Genomic DNA, 27,130 nt, shown 5'->3' with positions numbered 1-27,130 from the left:
GGGGGATACTGAAGTCTTTTCCTACTGTTCCGTACATCTAATTGTCATTAAGTTATTTTGTCTGTTCAAGTGGATTCATGTTTTTGTTATTTTAGAAGGAATACCTTGGACCTGGTAGGTCAATACCAATTAGCACAGCATTGCTCTGAAGCAGAACAGGGAAATCGCAGGGTTTTGCTTTATGTCATAAGGTAGGTTGAATGTTTCTTTAAAAAAAACCCAACAAACTAATAAAGTGTATTTCATTGCAAATGGAACAAGAGATTCTTAATAAAACTCTGTTGCTGCAGTTCAAATAAACTATTTGGGATGATTTTCCCAAAATGTTGCCAGGCTTTAAAGCAGCTGAAAACGAACAGCAAAGTGAGTGAAAATAGAAACCACCTCCAACATTCTTCAGTGCTACCGGGTCATTAGATGAGTGCAATTGCGTTTGAAACAAGACCCAGACATCTTTTCCTATGCCTTTTTGCATGGTTTTCATGCACACTTGGGAAAAATTGATTCTAAACATGAAAACCCTGGATAGGTAAAACTGTACAGTTACTTTAATGCAGCACAAAACAAGAAACAACTGCTTTATTCGTTAAACTTGAGAGGAAATGTTTAACACAGAAACCCACTTCTCAAGAGAACCTACTGTACCTCGTGCTCCCTTGTCAAAGCCCCGCAGGCAGCTTCGGATTCAGACTTTCTGAAGACTATGAAAGAAAACAGCAGCTGGAAAATATCGTAAGAGGAGAAAGAGCTGGCATTTTTGGCCAAATCTTTAGAACAAAAGTGGAAGTATTAGTGACTGGAAAATGAAGCTAGTTTATACGTGTGTGTGAAAACCATTTTAAGGAGAATGACCCTATCCTGCTGTCCTCGGAGGTCACACATCAAATTACCGATCTTGCTTATCATTTTGTGGGCACGCATTCTAATATCTGCTAAATTTAAGTGCCTAATTTAAAGTCTTGGCCGGAGACACGGCCGCCCCCAGAGGGCCGGGGGGGATTTCGGCGAGTCCAGGCGGAGGAGCGGGCGGCGCGGACCCCGCCTGCCTCCGCCGGGCACCTCCCCGCCGCCCCCCGCTCCGGGCTCCGCTCCGGGCACCTCCCCGCCGCCCCGGGCGGGTCCCGCTCGGCGGGGCCGCCCGAGCAGCGCCGCCCCGGCCCGGCCCCCGCCGCGCCCGGCCCTGCACCTGCCTCCCGGCGCCGCCCCGCGCCCCGCCCCGCCCGGAGCCGCCGGCGAGTCGGGCCGAGCCGCCTCGGGAGCTGCTGCCGGAGCCGGCGCCCGCCATGGGCACGGGGCGCGGGGGGATGCGCTGCATCAAGATCCTGCTGTTCATCTTCAACCTGACCTTCTGGGTGAGCGCCGGGACGGGCGGGCGGGGCGGGGCGGGACGGGACGGGACGGGACAGGCCGCCGGCGGCACCTGCCGCGGGCGCCCCGGGTCCGCCGCCGCCGGTCCCCGCGGAGGCGGCCGGGCAGCGCGGGCGGGGGCGGCGCGTCCCTCGGGGAGCGGCGCAGGACGGGCTGCCCCGGTCCGCCTCGCCCCAGAGCCCGGCAGCGCTCCCGAGGCTCGCTCGCTGCTGCAACGACGGAGCTCTCCCCGGGCAAGTACGTGCTTGGTATAAGATGACATTGCTGAGAAAAGACAACCTCTTTCTTAACCGGCAATTTAAAGTAGTGACCATTTCTGCAGCAAGCATAAAACTTCAAACAACGGAGGCTGTGAGAGGTTCTCCCAGCACTTCGTGCAGCGTATTGCTGTGGAACACTTCTTCACAGCATCACGATGCTTTTTAATAATGTAATTTTCAAATAGTGAGACAACAGCTGCTGCTTTTACAAGTTCATCCTAAGAGAAAGTCCTTGCATCATTTGCACTTGCTTTGCTGAAAGCTTCCCTAACATGACAATGGACAGTGTCTACTGCAGAACCCTCCAGAGATTGAGAGAATGCTATGTCCATCCTCTCCTCATTGCACCTTTTTAATAGTCTCACAGTTCCATAGCACAATTAAATTAAAGCTTTCTTTTTTCTTTCTTTCCCTCACACTGTGTTCTCCCTTCAATAGCTTTCCAGTTTTTTCACACTGGAAAACAATTAGCAATGTTATCTTCTTAAATGTCTTTTTCTTTCTTTATGATTCACAGTTTTGTTTTAAAAAAGTCACGAAATAATCCTGTTCAGCCTCTCTGGAGCAAGCAGTTTTGGGCTTTTGTCTCCTTTATGCTTGAAACACAGTTAAACCAAATGCTTTCCCCTCTTGGTGACAGCGCTGCAAGCTCCGGGTACAGAGTGCTGCTGTGCTCAAGCTGCAGGAGCAGAGTGATGCCGCCCAGCTGCAGCTGCAACTCAGCTGAAGGACAAAGCTTTGCGTTATGTTGTTTCACAAAAGTGACAATTATCTGCCTTTTCACTGAGGTGGAAGAAACCATCCCCTCTGCCGGACTGGGGGCATTCATTTCAAACACCCCAACTACCAGAGGCACTCATGGGCTGACGGGAGGTGGCCCCAGTGTGCTCTGGCAGGCGGAACGCTGAGCCCATGCCAGCAAGCAGGGTGGTTCGAATGCTGTGAGCAGGGTGGCAGGGCACCCTCACACTCTGTGCCGTGACGCTTCTGTGAGGACAGCTGTGATCCCAAGCTCTTCAGCCGTATCCTTGCCTGCTTTCTGGGCTTGCCATAGCTATGCCAGATGAACCAAGTGCCAGGCAGTAACAGGACAGATCAAAAAGCACCACGCCAGGCTGCCGAGGATGTGGTAAGCAGCTGGTGTTTTGTGAACCTTGTTCAGGTTGCACAGTTGCTGCAGACCCAGGCCCTGGCCTCCGTCAGAACGGCAGCAGAGCACTGTGCCTGGTCCTGCAGGATGCTGACGCTGCCTGCCGGGACACACACCCTTGCGTGGTGGGCTTATAAAGGGGTCTGGCATGCGGTAGGTCCAAGACCACTGTCTGTAGATCTTTCCCCTCAAACATGCCTTGATGCTCCTTTTTGATCCAGTCTCGTTCACATTAAAGGGGATTTTGCCTTGCATTTGACAGCATCCATCACTTGTCTGTTAGTAATTTCTGTGATCCAAGATACTCTACACTGTAATAATCCTTTTCTCTCCTGGTTCTGGTAGGGGGTGTCATGGTAATTTACAGAAAAATGCCCTGTCATAGTCCAAACACGCTTAACTTCAGCACATCCCTAAGAACAATACAAGCCTCTCTTTCTGGTAAGCCTCTAAACAGAACCCTTTTTACAACGGAGCAGCAGCAGCGACTCTGAAATGGCAGATGGTCTCCTGCAGTTTGGTATGATGATTTAGAGGTCCAGCTGGTCTCTCTACAGCACCATACATCCTGTGACACTGGAGCTGGACCTGCAATACATGAATGGCCTTCCTGAATTTTCTGACAGTGCAATCCTGAGCTGTGGGATTTCAAGAAAGCATAAGGTGCCCATGACACCTCTTCGATGCGCTCCACCTAATTGTTACTAAAGTATTGACTGGTCTGTTTATCTTCCAGGTGGCAGGATTGGCTGTCATTGCCTTTGGTCTATGGCTGCGGTTTGGTGGGGTTATGGCAGACTTTGCTTCAGACAAAAAGTCTCCAGAGTATTTCTTCATGGGTAAGTTAAAGTGCCTGTGATGACAGTAGCCGTTAGCTTTAGTTTCATCCTGGGGCATGTGACAAACTTTATGCATTGAATTATATGAAGGCCAGCAATTCCTGGGCTGAACTACACAAAACTGGACATTCTGGTGCTGTGTGTCATGTGCATGATGGCTTTAATCCTTTCTCTGCTTGGCATCAACTTCCTTAGGCCTAACTGAGCTCTTCTCTCAGATTTGATCCAGATCCTAAGTGAATTGTGCTAATACCGTCAGAATAAGAGCTGAGATGGGTCAGAGACCCCTGGAACGTGGGGCTCACCAATATATCCTTCCAGAGTTTTCTGTGCAGCTGCTAGCCAACAAAGCAGCAGTGTCCCTTCTGAACGTTTCCTATATCAACGCAGCAGTAAGACTTTTGCTCACCAGTTCTCCCTGCGTCTGCACACAGGGGCCCTCAGTGGGACTTCAAGTACCAGAGCAAATCCTTCCACAGCTGAAAAGTAAAACTACACACAGTGTTCAGTCATCTCAAGGACTGTTTCTCCAGTCTAGACAGGAATCATCTAGTTCCCCAAGCCCACTGAATGGTATCGGTCATCTGTAATTTTAGGCATTTAAGATAATTTTTTTTCTCCCTAGGATTTCCAGTTGGGTTTTCTGCAAACGCCAGCTGTATTACATGTCTATAGACATGCTTAAATAGCAGCTGTCTAGGACTGCCAGCAATTGCATTTCTCTGTCCATTGTCAATCATAACATGACTTTACACCAGAAAAGTCAGATTTTTTTCTGTTTTAATATATCACCCCTGGAGATGGACTCACTCAATAAAATCCAATTGTTGGAAACATTTTTGCCGTCTACAAATGCCAAGTGTGAATGAATACCCAGCCCTGCCTTGTCCATCAAGCCATTCTGACAGGGTGGCCAGGAATGGAAGTTGACCCGAGATGTCCTGTAGCAGTCCGTTACCCATCACAGGAATATTGCCTGGGCTGCGCAGTTATTTGAAATACCACGGTTCTCTTAGAGGAGACCTTGGCTCTGATACACCACAGCCCTAACCCCAAGCTTGTTTAATGTTTGCAACCAGGCTAGAGGCACAGAGCTGACTGTATAGTACTGTGGGAAGAGAGGGGTAGAACGTTACGTCCAGCAAAGTTTCTGTGGGAGTTTATGAGGCTGAATAAAGCCATTCAGATGAGGATTTGATTGGGACCTGAGGGTTACTGTAAAATACTCTGTAGCACCTCCACTGACACAGAGTCAGGAGGTATGATTTACTTTTTCTCTAACATTTGAGCTGCTATGTCAGAAGCATATTAGATCACCAACTTAATTTCCAGATGCAGTTTATACCTGCTGAATTTCCTATGCTGTATCTTGGAACTCTTCCCTGCCTCATCCACTTATATTTGACCCAGGAGACTGAAGAAGACAGAAGGATGTTCTGCCCTTCAAAATCAAGTACTGCTGGTTTGTTGGAAGCTAGAAAGTAATACATCCTGTGATGTGAATGAGCACCACAGTCATTTCACAGCTTTGCAGCGCAGGCCGAAACGCTGTGCAAACAAGATGTTCTTTGGTGCACATGTATTTAAATCTCTAAAAGATTTAATCTGCCTCAGTCCTGAATAAGAATTACAAAAGCTGTTCAGAGTTGTTAATTTTGGGAAGTCCTGGGGAACGTTCTTGTAAAGGTTCCATCACATACCGTGACATTCAGCTATTGGCTGTCACGTGTATTTATAGAGCTGTATGCTGTACATGTCCTGCTAGCAGACGAAGAACTAAGGAACAGGACATAAGTATGCTGAGAATTCTTTTAAACTTGCAGTTTTGACTGAATTCTAAAGCAAAGTTTTGGCCCTTTTTTGTAATAGGGATTGTGCTTGGAATGGAGCATTCCTGTTAAAGAAAAACAAAAATAATTTCTGCTGCTCTCCCTTATTGCAAATCGTGTTAAATGCTGTTGTGACTTCTGAGCATCTGATGGGGCAGCCATTCATTAGTTTGAGGCTGTTAACAATCTGCGACTAAGACAGCGGTAAAAGAATGGTGGTAAGTTCAGTAACTAGTGGGGTTTTTTGCAGCACACAAGGCTGCACTTGATGGACATGCTCACGAGCTTTACCCCTCTAGGAGATTTCAGCTCTGAGTCCCTCTTGACAGTTGTGTATTGGTCCCTTCTCACAGAGACTGTAGGAGTGCTGTTTATTTGGCTTTGTGTGTTTGTTCTGTGTTTGCATTCTGGGTGACAGCCAGAATTTTGCATAGGAATTCTTAATATGGAACGCTGTGCAGCACACAAGGAGCAGCTGCCCAGAGCGCTGAAAGAGAAAGCAGATCATCAGTATGACTTGGAGATATAAACATACGGCCATATATATATATATATTTAAAAATAATTGCTTTAGCTCTGTTCCACTGACCACTTTTGGGGCTGCCGTGTGATAACCTAAGCCCCCTGTGATTAGATCAGCTTTGTGTCAGTGCTTGGAGCAACACTGCAGCTGTATTCAGAGTTTGCTTTGTAGCTTGAAGCACTCCAGAATCACCATCTTGTGGAAAAAAATCTCATTTTCTTGCTTCTAAAGAGCAGCACATTCTGCTCTTTTTGTACCTGGATTGAGCCACCAGCTGAATCTAACCAGCGTCTCTCTTGTGCTTCTTTGTGATGGTCTTTTTCCTGGATCTGAAATGTTGTTTTAGTTTAAAATAATTGATAATTATATCCTTGCATTTTCCATTAGGCCAGAATGAGTCTCCTTAAATAGTCTTGTTCTTTACCAGCTGTCTTTTCTGCCCCCTGGAATAGTTCAGGCCACAACTTGGCAACCAGGCCTGTTCATCTTTTCCAGCCACTGAAATGTTTTTGTTGGTTTGAGAACAACTTACAGGCAGCAGTGCTGAGGTCAAGCACGTATGTGTTCTTAGTTTTCTGTTGCTTGTGGTTTTGTGTTCCGTGATCCATATTCCCCACTGCAGCTTGCAGTTTTTTAACCTACCTAAAAGGTTGGAATTGGAACTCTGACCCATGCAGTCTCCATCCACTTTATCAGATGTAGCTTACACTGGAGCAGCCTCCTAAAATTGAACATTCTCTCTCTGCAGCTCCCCAGCTTTTGGAGTTCCCCCTGCAGTGGCAAGCATGACAATATTTTTATGTTACTCCATCTCACAGTGCATCTTTTGTGCCTGTGCTTCAAGTGGTGAGGCAAAACTGTAGCTTTCCTGTTCTATTGCAGTTCAGCTCCGGTAGATTTCATATATTCCTCTTAGCTGTACTTGAGAGGAAAAAAAAAAAAGAAAGAGAAAGAAAGGAAAAGAAAGGGAGAAAGAGAGAAAGGAAGAAAGAAAGAAAGGAGGAAAGAAGGAAGGACAGAAGGAAAGAAAGAAAGGAAAGAAAGGAGGAAAGAAAGAAAGGAGAGAAGGAAAGAAAGAAGGAAAGAAAGAGAAAGAAAGAAAGAAAGAAAGAAAGAAAGAAAGAAAGAAAGAAAGAAAGAAAGAGAGAAAAGAAAGAAGGAAGGAAGATAATTTCAGCAAAGGTCAATAGCTGGTTAGTTACAGCTTTTACTTGAGTTGTCTGTGACACTGTACTGACCAAATGGGGAAAAGATCTGTAGAATAAAGAGAATTCCCTCAATTTGCTCATCCTTCTTAAAACTCCTGTATCAAGACTCTGGCAAGTTTTTTACTGAGCAGGAAAGTCTGCAACAATCAGAAGGAAAAGAGAGATGCTTGTGTGAACCCAAGATGTCAGCATTGCTGTCTCATAATTAATTGGTCCTTAACTAATTCTCTGTAGTACTGCTGTCCTTAAATTTAAAAATACCTAAAGCTCAGAAGTGAAGACAAAGTGCCTGCTGAGTGCAGGCTGAGCATTCGTGAAGTAAAAACCAACACAAGGACTTTTTAAGGGTCAGTTCAAGACATCTATTCTTCCCCCTTTGCTTTTGGTGGATGGAAAGTCTGTTCTGGTTCCCTGGGCAACGTGGAGGACAAACTCTCTGTATCCCTAATAAATGAAGTGCAGAGGGTCACATCACTGCCAGCAGCAATAAAAATGAGGTGTACTCAACAAGCCCCAGCAGGAATGGCAACACGAACTGATGAATGTGAATGAATCAATATGGATGACTCTCTCTCATAACCGGCAGCACTTTACTTCTCCTGCACAGCCAGAGCTCACAAACTTTGTGCGATGTTACATCCTCTTTGCTCCACTTCCAGGATCCAATCTGTGGTCCAGGCATTCATCAGGGCCAAACCAGTTGTAGATAAAAGCTTCAGGGTGGCTGTGGCTTTTTTCCTGGGGTCTGTGAGAGCATGAGTGCTCATTCTGGCTTTGAAAGGTACAGTTAGATGGTGAATGCCTTAGGATATGAAGTCATGTCTGGAGCTGAAGGATATTAGTAGTTTTTCCCCATAGTAGTGGGTGCCCGTACAAATACGAGTTGGCCAGCAGTTAAATCCATGTAAACTGTAGTTCTCTGCTCCTATGCCTTATTTTATTCTAGTTCTATTCATGTATTTTGGAGTCAAACACTATACCCTTAGTCAACAGTATTTTCTCTCCAAAATCCATAGCCTCTCAAACTCTATCAGCCTTTCAAATGAGAGCTATTGGCAAAGGAGCCTCTGTGTAGAGATGTAATAGCACAAGAGGAGCATCGAACGGTCCTGTCATCATGTGTATTCTAGCAGCTTTTAGTCTGTACTTAAGACTTAAGCAATGAACTTTTTTTTCTTCCTATCATCTTGTGTGCAGGTCTCCTCTTCTGCAGTTGAGTAAGTGGTTTAAAAAAGGCTGTTACTGGCCCTGAGTGGAAAATGAAAGCTGCTGGACTAGAAATCTGCTTAAAAAATACGACACCACCCCTGAAAAAAAAAACCTTACTCAAAATGAAAGTTGTTCAAAAGTCCTCAGAGACAGTATCCCACCTGGCAGAGTAAAGGCAAGGCCACCACAAAGTTAGAATTCTGACAAAACAAGCTAGTTAAGCCTAATGGAATAATCTGTCCATCTAGCTCAGGTTGCCTGTTTTATATTTGCAATATGCTGAGATTCAGGAGGCTTTTTTTGTTTGGTTGGTTTTTTTAATTAATCACTTAAGCATGATAATGCATTTTGTGCTTTTTGCCTGTTAAACCGTCCTCCTGGGTAAACCCACCCTGCTCTCTTTGTGTGTGGCTATCTAAAAGCTCACCAGTTCCACGCAGCAACAGCAGCTGAACCAACCATTACGCCATTTCCTTCTTCGATGCACCCTCCTCTCCTTCCGCTGGGCAGCCACAACCTCCCGGTGCCTGTGGTGGCAGTGCTGTGAGCGCTGAGCTCAGCCAACGCCGCTCACCAAGCACGCGAGCGATCAAGCAGTCGTATCTGCCCAGCACCACAGGCTCAAGACTTCTACTGTTCCAGAAAGAGCCGCCTGCAGCAAGTGACCTGGGTGACTGGGGATAAACCCGTCACTGGTCCTGCATGAAGCAGAAAGTCATCAAGATGTTTCCTCTTGCTGCAGCAGCATGCTAAACACCAGGAACGCTCAGGCTTTTTCAGTTACATGCTTTGTTCTTCATACATACCCTCTTTAAAAGAACTAGCTCTGCTCTGGATGACAGTCTCTAAAGCGGCTTCTAGAAGAAGAACCAAACCAATATAACCCCAGGGAAATGTCCTGTGTTGTTTCATTCTGACAGCACTGGCAATACAATGGGACTGTCCCCTATGAAGCTGTTAAGAGGAAAAAATAAAACAGCAACAAAAAAGCCTTTACCTCCTTTTTGGGGTGTGTCACTTCAAAAGCATCTGCAGAGAGGGTTCTGACTGAGTTGGCTTGTTTTGTTCCAGCACTTGGGTGGGTCAAGACAGCCATCTGCAGAGTCCTCACGTTTGCTGCTGTGGGGGCTGCACACTTCTGTGAGTGCATTACGGCCATTTTCTCTTTTGTGTTTTGGGTGGCTCGGAGCCTGTGCATTGAAGCATTAGAAGCATATAACTGTTGTTGATATCTGCATGGAAATGTATGCACACACACAGGATTTTTGAGGGTGTCCTAATCTAGAGAGGATTACAGAGAATTGTGAGAGGATTTCAGAATACCAAATGAGTGAGTATTAAAAAGTTGGATGAAATACAGTAACAGTAAAGCAAAGTGACACAAGCGGTAACACAGTCCAAACAGTATAAACACTGACAGACTTTAAATTAGCTATAGCCACACAGGAACCTAATCTTAGACTTACTGTCAGTTGCTCTTGACAAAAGTGCCTTGCTTAGTTGCAGTCAAAAAGGCATGTAAATGTCTTAAGAAAGGAAATGAGAATCCAAATGAAAAATTTTGATGTCATTGTGTAAATTTGCAGTGTACTCAGTGTCTTGAATGCTGTCTATGGTTCTGGTCAAAAAAGATGTAATAAAACTCTAAAAAGTACTAAGAACTTTGACAATGTTATTATCATACTATGCACTATAAATGACTTCCATACTAGGAAGTTTTTCACACTATTCACGTCATTAAATTGTAGAATCCATTGCCACAGGATTCTGTGAAGTTCAACCGTGATAGTACAGATCCGCCTAATACAGGTATGTTGATTACATCTGACTTTGGTGAAGTTTGGTATAGGGTGAAGTAGATATCGACAGAGGCATTGGAGACTACTGAGAAAGCGATAGCTGACATGTTGGCTTGCGTGAATTTGGGACATAATTATTTAGGGTGGTGAGATGCATGTGAGCAAGCGATGTAACAAGTGCTGGTATTCTGTGGGATGGGGGAGGCAGTGGACTGGGACGTTACATTACAGCGAGCTTGCTTTAAACTGAAAGTCAGGATTTGTGCATGAGCAGATGCCTACAGACGGGCTGGTATCTGTCATGCTTTTGTGGTTCCAGGAAGATTAACCACAAAACACCTGTTGAATTCACACAAGACATGTAATTATGTCTGTGCATTATGCTCAAATGAAGGGTATGTTCCAATTCTTCAGAAATGCATCTTCCTTCAGAGGACTCTGCCTCTCCTCTCCAGTTTTGTAAATGCATTTTATACCTAAATACACTAAAAATCTATTAACACAAAAATGGTAATCTCTAGTAATGGGCCTGTGTCAGAAACTGACTTTGCTACCATGTGCAGCATACACAGCTGTCCCTGTCTGGCCTGTTATTTCCAACTCCTGCATGTGTTTCTCATCTTTTCCAATAGTGCATTTGCACTACAGGTTCCTTGGTGCCCTACTGAGGGCTCGAGAGCCTCAGTCCTTCTGTGGAGGAGCACATCTCCCTCCCAGACCGTGACACACATACAACGTCAGGAAAATCTGTCCAAGTCAGGTCTGGATTCTAGGACTCCTGTCATCGCTGCCTCTGGATCCCTTATACCTTATACCAACAACAGAGCTGCTTGTTTTCTCAGCGGAGTATGAACAGTTGGCGGTTTGTTCAGTATTAGTTACTCAGCCCAAAAAAAGAAAAGTAGGATTATTTAAAATGGAAAGTGACCATAGCAGCCAGGTAAACAAGAAGTCCATGTGAAAAAAAGCCAGCCAGCCAGCCAGGGTACGTCTGTCTGCTCCTGCTCTTTGCAGTAGGCTCTAGACAGGGATTTCTATCTCGAAGCTGTCAGTAAGATTTTTGGAAAACAAAACAAAACAAAACAAACACACACCAAAAAGAAACCCCCAAGAACTCTGGGAGTGGGTTCTATTCCAGACTCTGAAATTAGATCTCTACTAGTCTGGGTAGCCAGCTGCTCTGAAATACGAATTGTTTTAATGTTCACATTAGTTGGTTCCTACCGGCCTGGTTTGTGTTGTAATGTTTCTTTCTGTTCATAAACATTGGTAGTACGCACTTCTGCCTGTCAGGCTACGCTGTGCAATGGGAGCACAGAGGGACGCTGGCTCCAGGACACAGCTGTTGCTCTGTCCAAGCGCCATGTGACAGACTAAAGAACTGGTGACTTTTCCTTTCAGATTAGTTATGCATAGATTTGCATGTTACCTTGAGAGCTTTTTTAATTGCTCCTGCAGATTGTCCTGCAGATTTCATTCACCATTTTTCTAAAAACGACGCTGATGCCTCCCTCGCTTTTGATACAAATAAACACATACTGCAGTCAGCAGCTATAAAATTCCATCCTTTTCTTCTTGGTCTAAAATGATGAAATTCTGTATTCACTGCTAATTACAAAGGTCTCATTCATCCAGAAATGACACACAGAATACCCTTTACCCTTCTTGAGGTGCTTCTTCACACTTGCAGATCCACGGTGCTCCTACTCAGGGGAAGGCTTATGGAAGAACTCTGTCATTTATAAACATAGATGCCAATGTAGAGATCTCTACTGAGTTATGGACTTGCCATTCTTCACTATTGGGAGCCATAGGTTGCTCTGAGGTTGCCAGGTAACTTTTTAATTCACCTTGTAATTGCAAAGCAGAGTCTGCAAGAAAATGTGACTCTCTCCTGGTGGAATTTTCACAGGGAATGCCCCCATCAGATATCTTCCTTTCAGGAAATACTGATTTTTCCCATGGGATGAATCAAAAAAACAAGTATATAGAAAAGCTACTGCTTTCCAACATTTTCTTTGCAAAATTAAAATACGGCTGATGTATGGGGTTCCCCCCCTCTTACACTCTCTGTTATCACTTGACTTACTGCTAAAAGCAGAAGTGTTAATTTCCCTTCACAGCTTATAAAAATGTGCATGTTTGTGTGCAGAAGTGTTTTAGCCCAGCTAAAACAGAAAAAAAAAAAACCAACGTGAAAACCCAACACCCCGAGACCAGAATATTTCCCCACAAAAAATGTCAAAAGAATAGGCTCCGTCAGAAACAAATCCAGTCCTATGACACCTTGTTTTTCATCCTCTTGTGTTTACAAAGAAGCCCAAACCTCCTCCACTACCCCTCATAGTCATTGGTGTCCTGGCTGCATCTGCTCAGATCAAGCAGTTTTCTGTTGCGTTTTGCACATGGCTTTTAATTCTTTGGAATGTGCCTCTTCATCCCCTTGTGTACAGGGGCTGGGAGTGACTTGGCTTTGTGGGTCCTGCAGGCAGGTGCAATAAGTATTCCTAAGTTGTGGGCAGTCACACAGATGACAGGTTTCTGCCATTAGGTCCAGTGCTTGCCCTCCTCCATGCCGTAGCAGTGTGCCTGTTCCCAGTATTCTCTCTTCATCCGTTGTCTGCTCCTGTGTGGGCTGTGTGCTGCCAACGAACTCTGAGACTAGTTAGTTTTCAAACCCTCTCTCCTCTTCATTAGCAGACACAGATCAAAGTGACAAAACTAGGAATACGGAAATGAGCAGAGGCAAGAAGAGATAAGAGGAAAAATTTCACACAGGCCACAAACATTTCCTTCCTTTCTACCTTGTACTTTTTTACTTCTGCTGCATAAGCAGCGGCAGCTAGACAGTCTTCTCAAAATTTTCCATTCTCTGAAATAAGCTCTCTACCTTGACCTGACTTGCACATTTCTTTTCGCCATGCTGAATTTTGTGGTGAAGTTTTTTTGTGTCAGTGTTTCTAGCTATCAAGTGTATTCCATTTTGTGACTGTAAACTTAGAGGTTTTTCTGTTTCTCTGCTGTGCCAAATTGGAGGCCATGCCAAGGCTTTGTATTTTACAATGGAAGTGCTTATGAATAGAAGCTGATTAAGGCTTTGCTTTCCATCCTGCTTTTTTGAAAGGAACAGGGTTTAGTGAAGCTTAGATCCTTCTGACACATGATACTATTGCATAGCAATGTATGACATTAACACCACCAAATTCCTGGATTTGTCTGCTTTGCTGATCCTAACTGGGCCAACTTGGTGGCTATTAGTGCATGATGTCTCTAGGTAAGAGAAACGTGCCTGCATTGCTGTGTATAGCCCACTAGGAAAAGAAATACTAGCTCCTATACCATCAGGATGTTTCTGAATCTGTTGCTTTGATACCCTTCCTGGAAATCATCTTCCAGTTGAGCACACCTGGATCTGGGCGCTAGGAGACCTCACAGTGCAAGCTGAGAAGTAACCTGGTCCCTTTGAATTTTTTCCAAGCTACTCTTTAAGCGTCTCATTCCTGTGTGAACGACTAGGTATGTGTATATATAGCAGACGAGTAAAAACATCTTTAGCTTTGTGGATTTTTTTTTAAGTGTCGTCATTATTTTCCATCTAGAAATAGCTCTCTGAGTATCAGCAACTACCAGTCCCAGGCTGAGAAAGGACAAAGTCTGGAATGAACAGAAGATGGAGGAAGGTGTTTTTAAACGCTCGGCTGGCTCAGCTGTGGGGCCAGACGCACAGCAAGCTCCGCTTTGCTCAGCGAGTGGTGTGAGTTCTTCCTGTAACACGCCTTAAAAGGGAAGTTCTGATTGAGGTAGCGGTTTAGCTGTGAGTCATGCAAGTGAAATGTTAAGTCTGTTTCTCAGACAAAAGCAAATCCAAATTCCTGAAAGTGGTCTCACCCCTGAGCCTCAGAGAGCTTTGTCTTTGCTAGCTGGAAGAAACAAACAGAAATGGGAAGACTTCTTTCCAGCCTTCTTAATCAAAAAGTCTCTCTGCTAAGTTCTCTGATAAGTAATTACAGGGACTGGAGGTGGGAGTGACATGCAGAAAAGGGTCCAGGAAGCATCTTTGTAATTACACACTGTTTGCTACCATGGAGATCTCAGAAAATGGCAGTCTTGGTGTTTGGCAGTTGAACAGCAGGTTCTGCGCCTGAGAGAAGTTTTTTGTCTTTTCCAGTTCATCTTCCACGAGGGGCTGACCTTTAGTCCTGAGCCATACATATCTTTGTGTATCCCTCCCTCAGTAAAAACCACTGCGTTGTGAATACGTGTACAAGCATTAGCTTCATGAATGCTCAGTCCTAGTAAATCACAAGATGCTGAATACTAAAAATCTAGAAAATACAGAATACGAACTGCCAGCACGATCAGCAGCAAATCGCACATATCTGGCATCACAGACCTGGCAAAGCTATATTAATTATAATTGTTTTAATGATATTTAGCAGAATATGTTCCTCAGCAGCAACCCTTAGCACAAGAAAGGTACCGGGGCAAGAAGGAAGGAGGGGAGAAGGATCACAATAGCTGGGATAGATATCTGCTCAATATGCAGTGACTGGACAGGGATGTGCCAATGAACGGGCAGCAGGCAGGAGTTTGCCTCCCCCAAGCAGGCTGCATCTGTGTGGCAGAGTAGCTAGATGCTCTGCACTCATATATTGATTGATTGATTGATTGTTTTTTCATTTTCCTAGCAATCATTGCAAACTGTAACTTGTTAGGCTTTCTAGTCTACGTTACGCAAGGCCTGCTAACAGTAAATGCCAGCAGCTAAAGATTAACCCTAAAGATTTGGGTCAGATTTTAAAACAATGTTTAAATTGGTAACTGAAAATACTAAACTTTCTCATGGAAAGTTTGCGTAGTCAAAGCTGGGAGCAAGGCTCGCTGTGCCCTCTAGTGTGCACAGTCTGTAGCTCCACTATCCCCTCATAACGGCATGAGGGAAATGATGCTGGTTTTTCTAGCAGTGGATTGTCATTGCAGATTTCTGCCGGTCCTCCACGCTGCCCACGCAAGACAAAGACTAGATTTACACGGCCATGCACTGAGCCCGTTGTACTTTGGCTGACGTGGTACCCGGAGACAAGGCATAAACACAGTTGTTGTGGTCTGAAAGGAACTGACGCAGCACATGAACAGATACATTGCCTAAGAACAGATCAAGCATGCAACTTTACAAGTGAGAAAAGCAGAATCCTATGCTCTGGTTTCCTTTTGTCCTAGATAAAGCCCATAAAAAAAAAAAAAAGCCTGTTGAATGTGATTATCTCTAGCAGTTTTACAGGTGGCAGAGAGGAATGTGATTGCCCTTACCTCTACAGTTTTTGTCCTGTCAAGTTCTGAACATAGCTAGGGTCCTCGATTGTTCGCTATGTATGGGGCTATACTGACAGCTCCAGTGTTGTGTACTTGTCTCAGCTTGGTCTTTGCTTGCAGTCTCATCCCCAGATTGCTTCATTATCCCCTTAGTCTGATGATCCACTATTTGCTGTTCTTTCTTGATGTTATTAAATTTGTCTACACACAAATAACTCCTTGTGCCAGTAGCCTCAAGTTCCCTAAATGAATTCAGTAGCTGTGTAACACTTAACTGTGAATGTCCAGAACATGAAGGCAACGCAGAGTGGCCACCATCTGCTGTAGAGCCACTCTGGTTCTGCCTATTGAAATGAAGTGGTGGGAGGGGATCCCACAGTTCAGATGAAGGCAGCGCGCATCATGAGATGCTTTTTGTAGGCCATGCATGCAAGGGTCTTGGCCTCTAGGTCTTAGACACTACTCCTTTCACACAGAATCACCTTCTTGTAACATCTGATGTGATTTGTCTGGTTTTGTGATTCTTTCCATTTTCAGACAGCTCTACTCCAAAGCATAACGCACTGATAACAGTAGCCTTTAAAAGCTGCTGATATCTCGTATTCTGACACTTGCATCAGTATGTGGAGGGAAAAAAATGTAAAGTAATGACGCTGGAATATGCCTGCCCAGGGGGCAGTAAAGCAGCCACTTATCATAGAAAGAAGATGCCACGCTCCAAATAACTGAAATGTAGACCAGCTTCCATTCTCTGCAGTAACCAAGCTCAGGACCATGGCTGAGCTTACAACCTCCCCCACGCTGTTCTTCCCACTCATTATTTTGCCAGAGGGTGCAAATTCATTGTTTCATTCACTTCCTCTAACAGCTTTCAAGGGGTTTCCCCAGTCATCCTCTTCTTTCCAACAGCAATCAGCTTTTTCTGCAGCCAAAGCACTGATTTCAGAGGAACATGACACTGTAGTGCCTGTACCTTTCCTGAAGATCTTAAAATGTCCTTTTTTATGTCCTGCCAGGCAATTGATAGAGCATAGCTGCCAGGCAGCTGTTTTAAGTTCTGCCTCTACATAGCAGTACAGCACATTTCCAGCCCCAGGTTTCACAGAAATAAGCCCTCTAGCAATGTTGGGTTTTGCCTTACATTTCTCACTGAAGAGTTGTAAGGCGGTTCTGGATGGTACGGTGTATGTTCCTCCTGGACTGAGCTGCCCTTGGGACAGGAAACTTGGGAGGTGTAAATCTTCTCATTTGTCTTCATGAGATTCTCCAAGAAATCTGAATAAATCATTGGTCTCCTTTTGTGGCGAGAGCAACTTTTCTGTGTAACAGGTATCCTTTGTGAGAGCCAGAGACCATTGTTTCTTGCAAATGTGTGGGTTTGACAAAATAGGTACCAGACTTTGGGAAGAGAAACCTTCTTAAATTCTTGTCTGATTCTGATTTTTCATAGGACTCTATGTATTGGTGGGAGCAGGGGCTCTCATGACCACAGTTGGATTTTTTGGGTGCTGTGGAGCAGCGCGGGAATCTCAGTGCTTAATTGGAGCAGTAAGTAAAAGGTTTCAAGGGCCTGGGCTGTGCAGGAAAATAATTCAAAAGCTTATGCTTTGTGTCATTAGTGGAAAGATCTTTGCTGTCCAAGACATGAAATGTCTTATGTCCTTTTACTGGCTAATCTAGCATCCCTAGCCACCGTGCTATTGCAGAGCTTCCACACATGAAGAAGTTCCGTTGCTTGTCTAATGTGATATACTTCCTGGAATTACCTTCTGTCTTTTCTGAAGCTACCATCTGAGCCACATCTTTGCCATTCCCACCTCTGTTTCCATATTACAACAAATCTGACTTGACACCCTTGTTACAGACCCTGCTTACCAGCTTTCTTTCAGTTACTGTGTGGGCTGCTGAGGCCTGGGCAAGGATGAGGGACTGACTGGCAGTCCATATCAAGCAGAATTGTGCGAAGTATATTAATATGAGATTCTCTTCTTCCTCTGCAGTTCTTTGCTTGCTTGTTGGTGATATTTGCAGCTGAGATTACTGCTGGAGTATTTGCCTTTATAGGCAAGAAAGTGGTAAGTAGCAAGCAACTTCTAATGTAGTAATGGGGCAGCTATGGATTCCAATGCCAACTGACCTACTGTCTGGCTCTTGCATAGGAAAAGTCTCCAGAAGACTTTTCCCAGGAAGACTCTCTGACATTCTTATTTGGAGTCAATGAGAGCTTGTGTTATCACAAGTCCAGAATGGCATGCAGGTCTTGCCCCTCTCTATTAAAGAAAATCTGTAGGTGTGGTTCAACCTTACATCTACAAGGAACATCAAGTAGAACTATACAAGAGGGTATTGCTTGGGAAAAAAGCACTGAATTTCTCCAACTAACAGTGTTTAACCAAAACACAGAATACAGCATATGTACATTTTGACCCACACAGAGTTCCTCTGAATGCCATCAGGCCACAAAACCCATCTTTCCAATCATGGTACCTCAGTTTACCAGGCATAATTTTCTGCTCTGGAGGTTGATGACACAAGCTGGAAGTCTGCACTGGATTTGGGGTGAGACTTACTTGCCGCTCACTTGGAAAGTCTGATTTCTGCAGGCAATACAGGAAGCCCAGAAAATCTATGAAGACATTTATGACGACTATATGAAAAACCCAGTGGGGAAGGTCAACAGCACTATCTATCACTACCACGTGGCCGTGAGTAGTCCTCCTGCGCGTTAATACCTTGCACTACTACTTTACTGTCACGTTGCTCTTTAAAAATCAGAACACCTTGCGCTGAGGTATGAAAGAATAGAACTGAGCGTTACTTAAAATGCGGCCAGAGGCTCACAACCTGTTTTCCTGATGGATCTGTCCGAATTCTGATCCCAAATGATCCCTATCTTTTAAAGTGAAAATGCCCAGGCTTTTAAATTTCAGCTGATGCTTCTCGTCTTTGTTGAGCAGAAGACAGGACTGTTATGGCCCTTTTGGATATTAAAATCCAAGAATAAATACTTATAAATGCAGTGAGAGATGGAAAGGTCTGAATCTCTCCGCATTTGTCAGAGAAAAAAATGTGACCCATGTCCCAGGACCTATATTATGGTAGATCCTGTTGCTGTCTGAGCCAAGTAGGTAAAAAACCAAAAGCACGTGTGACTCCGTTCAGGACACCCAAAAATTTAGTGTCTGAATCAGAATTACCACCTGTGACTTCCTGAATCCTATTTGTGTCCATCCTGTATCTACACTGCCTCCCACAGAGATCAAGCCCAAGCTTTGCTGCTCCTTACAGCATTCCCACGTTCTTTAGAAGAAACATTTCACAACCTCAGACCCTTTTGTCCTTCTCCCATAGCTGTTATTTCTGACCCCAAGAGGAATTCCAAGCATTTTGTGGGAGATAGGCAAAAAGGAAAAACAAACCCTCTGAAACACTCTGATTTATTACTGTCTCCAAACCCCGCACTATGTTTTGTCAGAAATAAAGATTCTAGCATGCTCTGGTGTAGCTTTTGTGTGTTGCCCGTAATTCTGTATGCACTATTTGAACTTTCTGCTTTCTCCCCTTAACAACTCTGGTTTCCTTGTAAGCCACAGATCTGCTTTTCCAAAATCCACTTGTTTGCTTTGTTATGAGATACGGTGATAAAAATTGCTTCTGGATGTTGCTGTTAATACAAATCTATCTGTTTGCTATGGCTTCAGACAACTGAAACTGATTTTTGAGAATTCTGGCCCACGCAGTTGGAACTCTGCCAGAGGTAGCAGTTAATACAGGGAATAAAGTTATTACTTGATCTGTATTGTTTCTTTTTTTTTTAGTTATTTATTGTCTCACTTTCAGTATGAAAGAAGTCTATGGTTTACCCTTCTTTGACTCTTGATCTCTCTCTCTCATTTAGCTCCAATGCTGTGGTAAAGGTAATACGGAACAACAAATGGGATTACCCTGTCCAGAGAATACTCAGAAGGCAAGTGTCCTCTGTTCTGGTTGTTCTAATCACTTTTTCATGTCAATAGCTTAGTAAAATTGGACACATTCTAGAAGTAAAAGAAAGGAAGAACTTCCTTTTTACCTTGCAAATTCCGGCATGAAATTCCATATGAAATGGAGCAGAGTGGAGGCAGAACTAAGTTGGAGATCATACTGAACATGCCCAGCTCACATTTCTGAAGCCTGCTTGTAGCATACCTTGGTAGCTGAGACGATATTACATCATCTGAGAAGAAAAGTGGAAAGGAGGTAGCAGAACAGGAGTCCTAAATGAAAAGCCCCCTGAAAGCTGAATTTTGGCAAGTGCCTGCTTTAATCATGCATGGGGATTCCTGACTAGAAACTCTGTTGGTGTTAAGAAGGATACTGTTATTTCTGACATTTGTGGAATCTGCTTGTGAGTACGATGTCAATCTGAAGGGCCAAACATCTTAATTTAGCATGGCCTGTCACATAAAGGGTTTTAAATTTACGGAAAACTGATTGTAAGCAAATGACTTGTATGTGTCAGCCTGTACAGGCAAGACGTCCACACGTCTCACTAGAAAAGGGAATATGCTGTGAAACAAAACACAAGGCATAGATGCAAGAATCAGGACAGTGACTGCAATAATATTTTTCATGTTTATGTGTTGTTTAGTGAGAGCAGCTGACAGAGTCGGTTGGAGTATATTTTTTAGGAGTAAAAATCTTTCCATTTTGTTTTAAATAGAACTGCCTGGTTGAAATCCAGAACATAATTGATGCTAATCTGCATTTAGTTGGAATTGTTGGAATTGCAATTGCTGGCACCACAGTGAGTAAATCCATGTTCTCACTCTCAAATGTATATTTGAGCCCAGTACCCTGCCCCTTACTCAAAGCTTTGTGGAAGGTATTTTGCAGCAGCTGGTGAGATTCCTCAGAGGTGCAGCTACTCTTATCGCTTGCAGTGTGTCTTCTCTCTGGGAATTGCCCGCATTGGTGCAAGCACACTTGCGTGACTTTGTTTTACCAGTTTATTTTGTGTCCTTAGACAGTGTCCAAAGTATCCAATGGTAAACTTATTTTGTTGTAATAGTAGGAAAGGGGAGTTCACATGAACCAAACTGAAAAGCAAAAGGCTGTAGCAGCATTTCATCTATTCCAAAACAGCTGCAGGCTGATGCTTTAAGCCCTCTGAGGACCCATTCCTTAGATTTCATAAGGAATAGAGAGTACCTACCCTTTGTATAGAAATGGCTTTCCTGGAAAATGCTGGTTGTACCATTGGTTCAATGTGAAGGATAAACAGGTTTTCCAGGTCACAGATTCCAGTGATCAATACGTATTTTCTTAAAGGAACAGGATTTAAACTGCACAGTTTTCAGAACAGTATTTCTTTCCTCAAAACGTAGCACCTAGTTACAGGCAGCTGTTTATTGAATTATGTCATCAAAGCGTGGATAACATTTCTTACAGTCCACCTTCTCCCACAAGTGTGCATTGCTGCATTCCCAAGGTCTCCTCCTTCATGACAGAGCTGTGACCAATAGATGTCACCCTGCTGCAAGAATATAGCAGGAGCAGGCAGTCTGTATCAAACACAGGCTTTAACAGAAAGCATTTTCCAGCATGCGTGTCCCATGACTTCCTTCAGATTCAGAAACCCGCAGCAGTCTGAAGAAGTATGAGGAGCCAGAATATTAGTAAAGAAATACCCCTTTTAGCTGCTCTGAAGAGCAGGAGGTTCGTGGACTTATGCGGGCACTTAGGAGCAGATGAAAGGTTTATGTATGTAATAGAAACTGTGTCATGGGTAAAGGGGATTAAAGAATCCTATGATTTTTATAAAACATGAACGTGTACTCAAAAATACAGCAAAGCACTATGGGTGGGACAGAATTCCAATAACCTCTCTGCTCAACAAGGATACACTAGAAATATGAACATCTCTTCTATGGCATCCCACCTCAGATACAGCAGAAGTTAAGAAGCTATAACCTCTTAAGCAGCAGAAACACGTCTGTACATTTTTCTGTGCTTGTTTCTGACACTTCATGGGGTATGACTGGTCACCTGTCTCCTCTTCCTTAGGGAGGTGTGTGGGGAGGGGATATGAACTCAGTGGTTTAACTGCCGGATAGTATTGCTCATCTCCCATCATTAGCAATGAAGCATCAGGAGGTAGCTGCTAACTGCTTTGGAGGATCAGCCTGTGGCAAAAAAGAAATTTCTGGAGACTCTGGCAATACCAACTGTTCTCTGCTTTTAACATTCCCTCTAGTTAACTAATTCCCTATCACGAACCGAGTTTTATATTCAATGCATAATCTTGGTCTTGACTAGTATCTGTTAAAAACATAGCTTTCTCTGTAAAACCGCAATTCTCAGCACCAGTTCCAGAGACCTGGTTGCTCTGGGATCATTCTCTGCTCTTATTCAAATGCGTATACAATATTTCATGTAGAAGCATTCTGAAACTGAGAACCTTTTGGTGCAATACTAGGCATAATACCAGTCATCACAATTATTGATGTCAGTGAAATCTGTGTCAATAATATTAACGGTTGGGGTTACTATGCTGGCCTTAACATTTAGAACAAAGAACAGTAAAACTAGTGTAAGCAGATTAAACCTTGGCTTTGAGTATCAGTGAAATGTCTTTTATGTTAATTGTCTGATGTCTCGGGGTTTGTAGATGGAAGCAGTCACTTGCTACGCTTCCATAAGAACCTTCAGATTGTTCTGATATGCAGACTATTTTATAACTGTTTTGTAAGTGGATCCCTAAATTGGTTCCCTTCTCTTCTAGATCTTTGGCATGATATTCAGCATGGTTCTGTGCTGTGCGATCCGTAACACAAGAGACATGATCTAAAACTTTCACTGCACAACTATGTCCCAGGATTTCCAGACTAAGCTTCACAAGAAGTGCTCTTCTACCCAATTTAATAACTGTAATGCATTTTAATTAGTGTTTTAACATACTGAGAGGAAAATATCCCATTAGGTGAGCAGGTGAATTGTATTAGTTACAGTAAAACAAAAGTGAACAAAAAAGGGTTTTAAAATGTCCTTTTTAATGAAAAAAAAAAAGCAAAGGTACATCTAACACTAATTTGATTTTTAATGTTTGTGTATGTGCAATTATGAGTTTATACATCTGTAGACATGCAGATAAGCACATGCATATCTCTCCTTACAAATATATGCACATGAGCAGGTATCTGTATATGCAGTACCTTGTTTAGGTAAGTATGTGCAAATGGAGTATGTTGTGTGTGCATGTTTGCATGCATATTCTTCCAGAGTCTCACTATGCAAGAATGTACACACACCCATAGGTATACAGTGCTTGAAACCCTTTCATATCGAGCCCCTGTTTACAAAGAGTTAGTAGAGGAACACATGCCATTTTAAAAAGTAAGACCCATGATCCATTTTGTAACTGTTCTTTCCAAAGCCCAAACAGAGTAGAATTAATAAAATTGGACTTTATTTAATGCCTCAGGGCCTGCTCTAGCAAACTTTAATTTATGTGAGTAGACCCATTGACTTCACTGTCATGCAGGGACTATTTTATTTATTTTTTTTTTAGGACTGAACCCTTCATGCAAAGGCAGAAAGCTCTGGGGGAGGAAACATGTCCAAGGAGATCCAGGCTAAGGGAAGAGGGGGAAAGAGGTGGGAAGATGGCAGTCATTTGTGAGCAATTGCAGGGCAAAGCATGCTCAAGCTTCCCAAGCTAGCCTGAGACACACACACACAAAAATCTATGAGTTAAAGGGGCCACTAAAATCTTTATTCAGAAGTCCCTTTATCCTGCAACACTCTATATGGTATATGTGCTGGCGCAGGAGTGGAGCCGATATCCAGAAGAGCAGCAGCTTTGTCAGATACTCTGTAGAATCTAACTGGCATGCGGAAGCCAACCAAAGAGTGAAAATGGTCAGGGAACGACACGCAGCACTTTAATATCCTCTGTTTCTGCTTCTGTGACTATCACAGCTTCTATGGGGCTCTTACCTCAACCTCTCACCCTTTCTTGTGGGTGTAAGGCAGGAAAGAAAGACAGGACGTTTTTAGAGCCATAAAGTCAATTTTCTTACTGGCACCTTTAGATTGCATGTCAAGTATAAAAATTACACTGTGTGCTTGAAATACCTCAGGGCTTGCGTTTACATAGTTTGTTTCTATATTTTTATTTTTCTATTTGTCATATTTATTCATAAGAGAATGTTCTTTTTAAAGCAGCCTAGAAGGGAGAAAGATTGTCCCCAGAAGGGGAAAATAAATTACATCAAAGGCTCAGAATCTCTTAATTTTTGGCTTACTCGAGATAATTCACCATTTCAGAGAACAGCTTTTTGCTAACAAAATCCACGCAGCAGCTCTGTCTCTCTGATGATCACTAGTTCAGATTTCTGATGCAGTTGTTCCATACATCATGGGGAAAAGTTCAGCTCATTGAAATGGTCCCTGATGTCTAACAGGACTTGGCATTTACCAGTTATGGGGTCTTTATTCCACTGAAATGGAAATGGGATTTCAGAAAACGTGTGCATTCTAGTGCACGTGTTTGTGTGGAATATACATCCCTCGGGATACTTATCTCACGTTTCCCACAGAAGGACCAACTCCCATGGCTTTTCTGTTAATTCAGGATTGGAAATAGTGTTGCTGTTTCATGTGTCCGATTTAATTGACACATCTTGCTGTCTTTTACATAGATCTTTCTTCAAATTGTTCAACCACGAACTGAGACAGCTGTGCACTAAATGCTGGGTATGCAGCTACCAACTGAGCATTTTCTGGGCCTAGCTTCAGGCACCCAGCTGACAGGGAGACACTATATCGCACACCAAAGAAGAGTTAGGCTTGTATCACTGTTCACAGCTGATTAGCTATGGATGCCATGTAAAAGTAGGGCCTGGGACCTTATTTTGCAAACATCAGACCAGAAAATGGTCCCCCATGTGCTGTCTGCTCCTAGGAAAGGCTCAACTGGGAGAATGACACTGGCAACAAATCCCCGAGGGTCTCAAGCTGACATGAAGAAAGTAAGTTTCTCACAGCAAACTGACACGGGCAAAGCAGCTTCCTGGATCCCAGGTACACTTGAAACTGTCCCTACAACTGGTTCTGCTCTAAACAGATAATGGGATAGTGTGCAACTGGGGTGTTTTCTCACCGGCTAATACCGGCAGAAAGAAGAAACCTGTGCATAGTGTCATTTTTGCCATTCAGAGCAAGATAGCTTTCCATGAAAACCAGTAAAAATAGCACAATAGGGAAGACAGTGGTCCAGGTTCCAAGATTATTGCCCTACAGGGACAGAAGTTAAGTTCAAATAAAGCTATTTCTTTCTGTTACACCCCCTCGTAATAACAACGTTTTAATTATTTTAAACACATCTAAATATAATTGGTTTTAATTCCTCAAATTTGTAGCACCAGAATGTAGTGATAGGACCAGAGTTTACTACTTTATTTGTTTACTGCTTCTTCAGTAAGCTGGAAGATGCCCACTCCTGCTATTGAGATGCACTGAATTAAAAGGCAGCTTGCAGAAACTTCTGTGGCTTCCCCAGTGCCCCACTCCCCCAGAAGTACAAAAACATCTAAGTGCTTTATGAAAACAGGGAAGAGTGGTACAAAGAAACCTTCTATAAGTTCAGACTTGAACAACCTAACTTTCTGCTGAAGCATTTTGGGTTTGTGTTTGTTTTTTTTTTTAATCCTCTGAACAGTGCATTTGTTTTTCTGAGCGTAACTACTGCTTATACTCTAGAGTTTACTACTATTTAGGTATAGGGGATACCTGCACTTGCATATCAGAAACAGAGTCATACCAGTTATTGGTTTAGTTCTCTAAGTTATGGGTACAATTTAAGCTGGAAATCAACATGTTATGCATCTACTAGTGCCTGTAACGGAATCCAGAGATACAGCCTCTTTTGTTGTTTCCTGCTGTTGTCTGCTGTTGTGAGGTGCATAATATATTTGCAGTTGTCTGTGCATCTTAGTAACTGAAAGTCTTCTGTAACTCATTAAGGGACAGAAAATACAGCTGTTCTTTCCCTGTCAAAGCTGTAAGAATTCGATCCTGTTGCTTTTAGATCGTAGCTAGTTAACAACTCCAGTTTCCACTGACTAGCTTGAGCAGCCCTTTTTAAAATGTTCAAATGTCACAGGCAGGGTTATGGCTATCAAAACTGGATATATAGTGCCCACAGTTTATTGTGCTGCTGCTCTTTCATTTCAGCTCCTGAAAGTGCAAAATCTTTGATTTTTGTCAGCAGTACAAAATAATTTCCAAGCAACTACACCATATGCCTTCAATAAGAAAGATTTTTAAAGCAAACTAAATCCAAACCAGTATCTAAACTTCCTCAAATACAGTTCACACTCCAGAGTTGCATGCCAGGATTTAATTAACAAACTCCAATGCTTGTATGCACCAGATACATAGACATATAACTGCCATATAAGTCAGCGGAAGTACCCATTTAGCCCTGTCCCTTGTACCTGTTTCAGAAGAAAGTAACAAAAGATCAAATCCCTCCAGGTGATAATTCTGAAAGCACATTTCTCACGTTTTCTTCTACTGTCAAACCATTTGCTCTAAAGCATAAAGATGTAAATTGTTGATGCCCTTATTACATCTCTAGACATCATTATTCACATTTCCCTTGTCTAATTTTTCTAAGTAACTGACTTTAGTGGCAGCTTCATTTGTTACAGGAAAACATCAACCAGTTTTGATGTCTTGCAGAGATTGCACAGGAGCTGATGAAGCACAGCCCTGTAATATACCTACAATGAAGTTTCATATTTCACTTTTCTTCATACTGAAAGCGATAGTTTTATAGCAAAATAAATTTCATAGAATCATACAATACTAGGTTGGATCATCTGGTCCAACCTTTCATGGCAAAAGCGCAGTCTAGACAAGATGGTGCAGCACCCTGCCCAGCTGAATCCTTAAAGTGTCCAGTGGTGGGGAATCCACCACTTCCCTGGGGAGATTATTCCTGTGGCCGATTGTTCTCATTGTGAAAAATTTTCCTTTTGAGTCCAGTCGGAGTCTCCCCTGCAGTAACTTGTTAACCCATTACCCCTCATCTTTTCCATCTGACTGCTTGTAAAAAGGGAGTCTCTGTCTTCTTTGTCGTCACCCTTTAAATACTGGAACATGGTGATAAGGTCTCCCCTTTCATATATATATTTTGTATGTATTGAAAAAGAAACTGAGTTATCTTAAGCCTTCAAATGCTGTATTTTACAGCCTTTGGAGGCTACTGATTAATAGCGTGGGATGCTGGTCACAGAAAACGTACATAAGTAAAGCTTTTCAATCTTACTTCTTCCTCTCTAATGGTGCTCCAGACACTGGGTTCTCCAAAACACAAACCACTTCCAATATAACGTATTTGTTTCTATAGCACGAATTCTGATTTTGGACAGAAATGGCGTATCGGTTTGTGCTGCAAAGTCTGTAGCAGAGTTACCTCTACAGCAGCTTTCTTTGCAAGGAAAAAAAACCCCGAATTACCCTGTTGCTGAATCAGCTTTCACTTCCCTTTCGTCTAACGTGTTCTGAAGTGGCGTTTTATCACCTTTTCTGTCTTGAATTTAAAACAACTTTCTAATAAAAATAACCCGAAATAAGCGACTACCGG

At 43.2% G+C, this 27,130-nt stretch overlaps 1 protein-coding gene and 1 long non-coding RNA gene across 5 annotated transcripts in view; one reads left to right on the top strand and one right to left on the bottom strand.

The window, feature by feature from the left end:
- The window catches only part of LOC134525632 (uncharacterized), a 141,096-nt gene that overhangs the window by 113,531 nt on the left and 435 nt on the right, over window positions 1–27,130 (bottom strand). The gene's annotated exons all lie outside the window — the stretch shown is intronic.
- Window positions 1,216–27,125, top strand: TSPAN2 (tetraspanin 2). Of its 2 annotated transcripts, XM_063356537.1 has the most exons (8): window positions 1,216–1,352; window positions 3,515–3,617; window positions 16,949–17,046; window positions 17,499–17,573; window positions 18,102–18,203; window positions 19,397–19,465; window positions 20,201–20,284; window positions 22,262–27,125. In XM_063356537.1, exons 1-8 carry the CDS (start codon window positions 1,284–1,286, stop codon window positions 22,325–22,327), a joined length of 666 nt encoding a protein of 221 aa, XP_063212607.1. In that variant the 5' UTR covers window positions 1,216–1,283; the 3' UTR covers window positions 22,328–27,125. The 2 variants fall into 2 exon arrangements, with proteins under 2 accessions (XP_063212607.1, XP_063212605.1); XM_063356535.1 differs by lacking the exon at window positions 22,262–27,125 and having other exon boundaries at window positions 20,201–22,231.

This window comes from Chroicocephalus ridibundus, chromosome 20 (genome assembly GCF_963924245.1).
Source record: "Chroicocephalus ridibundus chromosome 20, bChrRid1.1, whole genome shotgun sequence".
NCBI classification, from domain to species: domain Eukaryota; kingdom Metazoa; phylum Chordata; class Aves; order Charadriiformes; family Laridae; genus Chroicocephalus; species Chroicocephalus ridibundus.
Note: the sequence above shows the minus strand (reverse complement) of the source record. Positions and strands in the feature narration are given on the sequence as shown.

Bases quoted from the DNA above. Each gene is read 5' to 3' on its own strand.
- TSPAN2 (XM_063356535.1), top strand. From the start codon at position 1,284: ATGGGCACGGGGCGCGGGGGGATGCGCTGCATCAAGATCCTGCTGTTC. The intron at 18,204-19,396 runs GTGAGTAGTCCT...TCTCTCATTTAG, and splicing joins TCTATCACTACCACGTGGCC to CTCCAATGCTGTGGTAAAGG. The intron at 19,466-20,200 runs GCAAGTGTCCTC...TGTTTTAAATAG, and splicing joins GTCCAGAGAATACTCAGAAG to AACTGCCTGGTTGAAATCCA.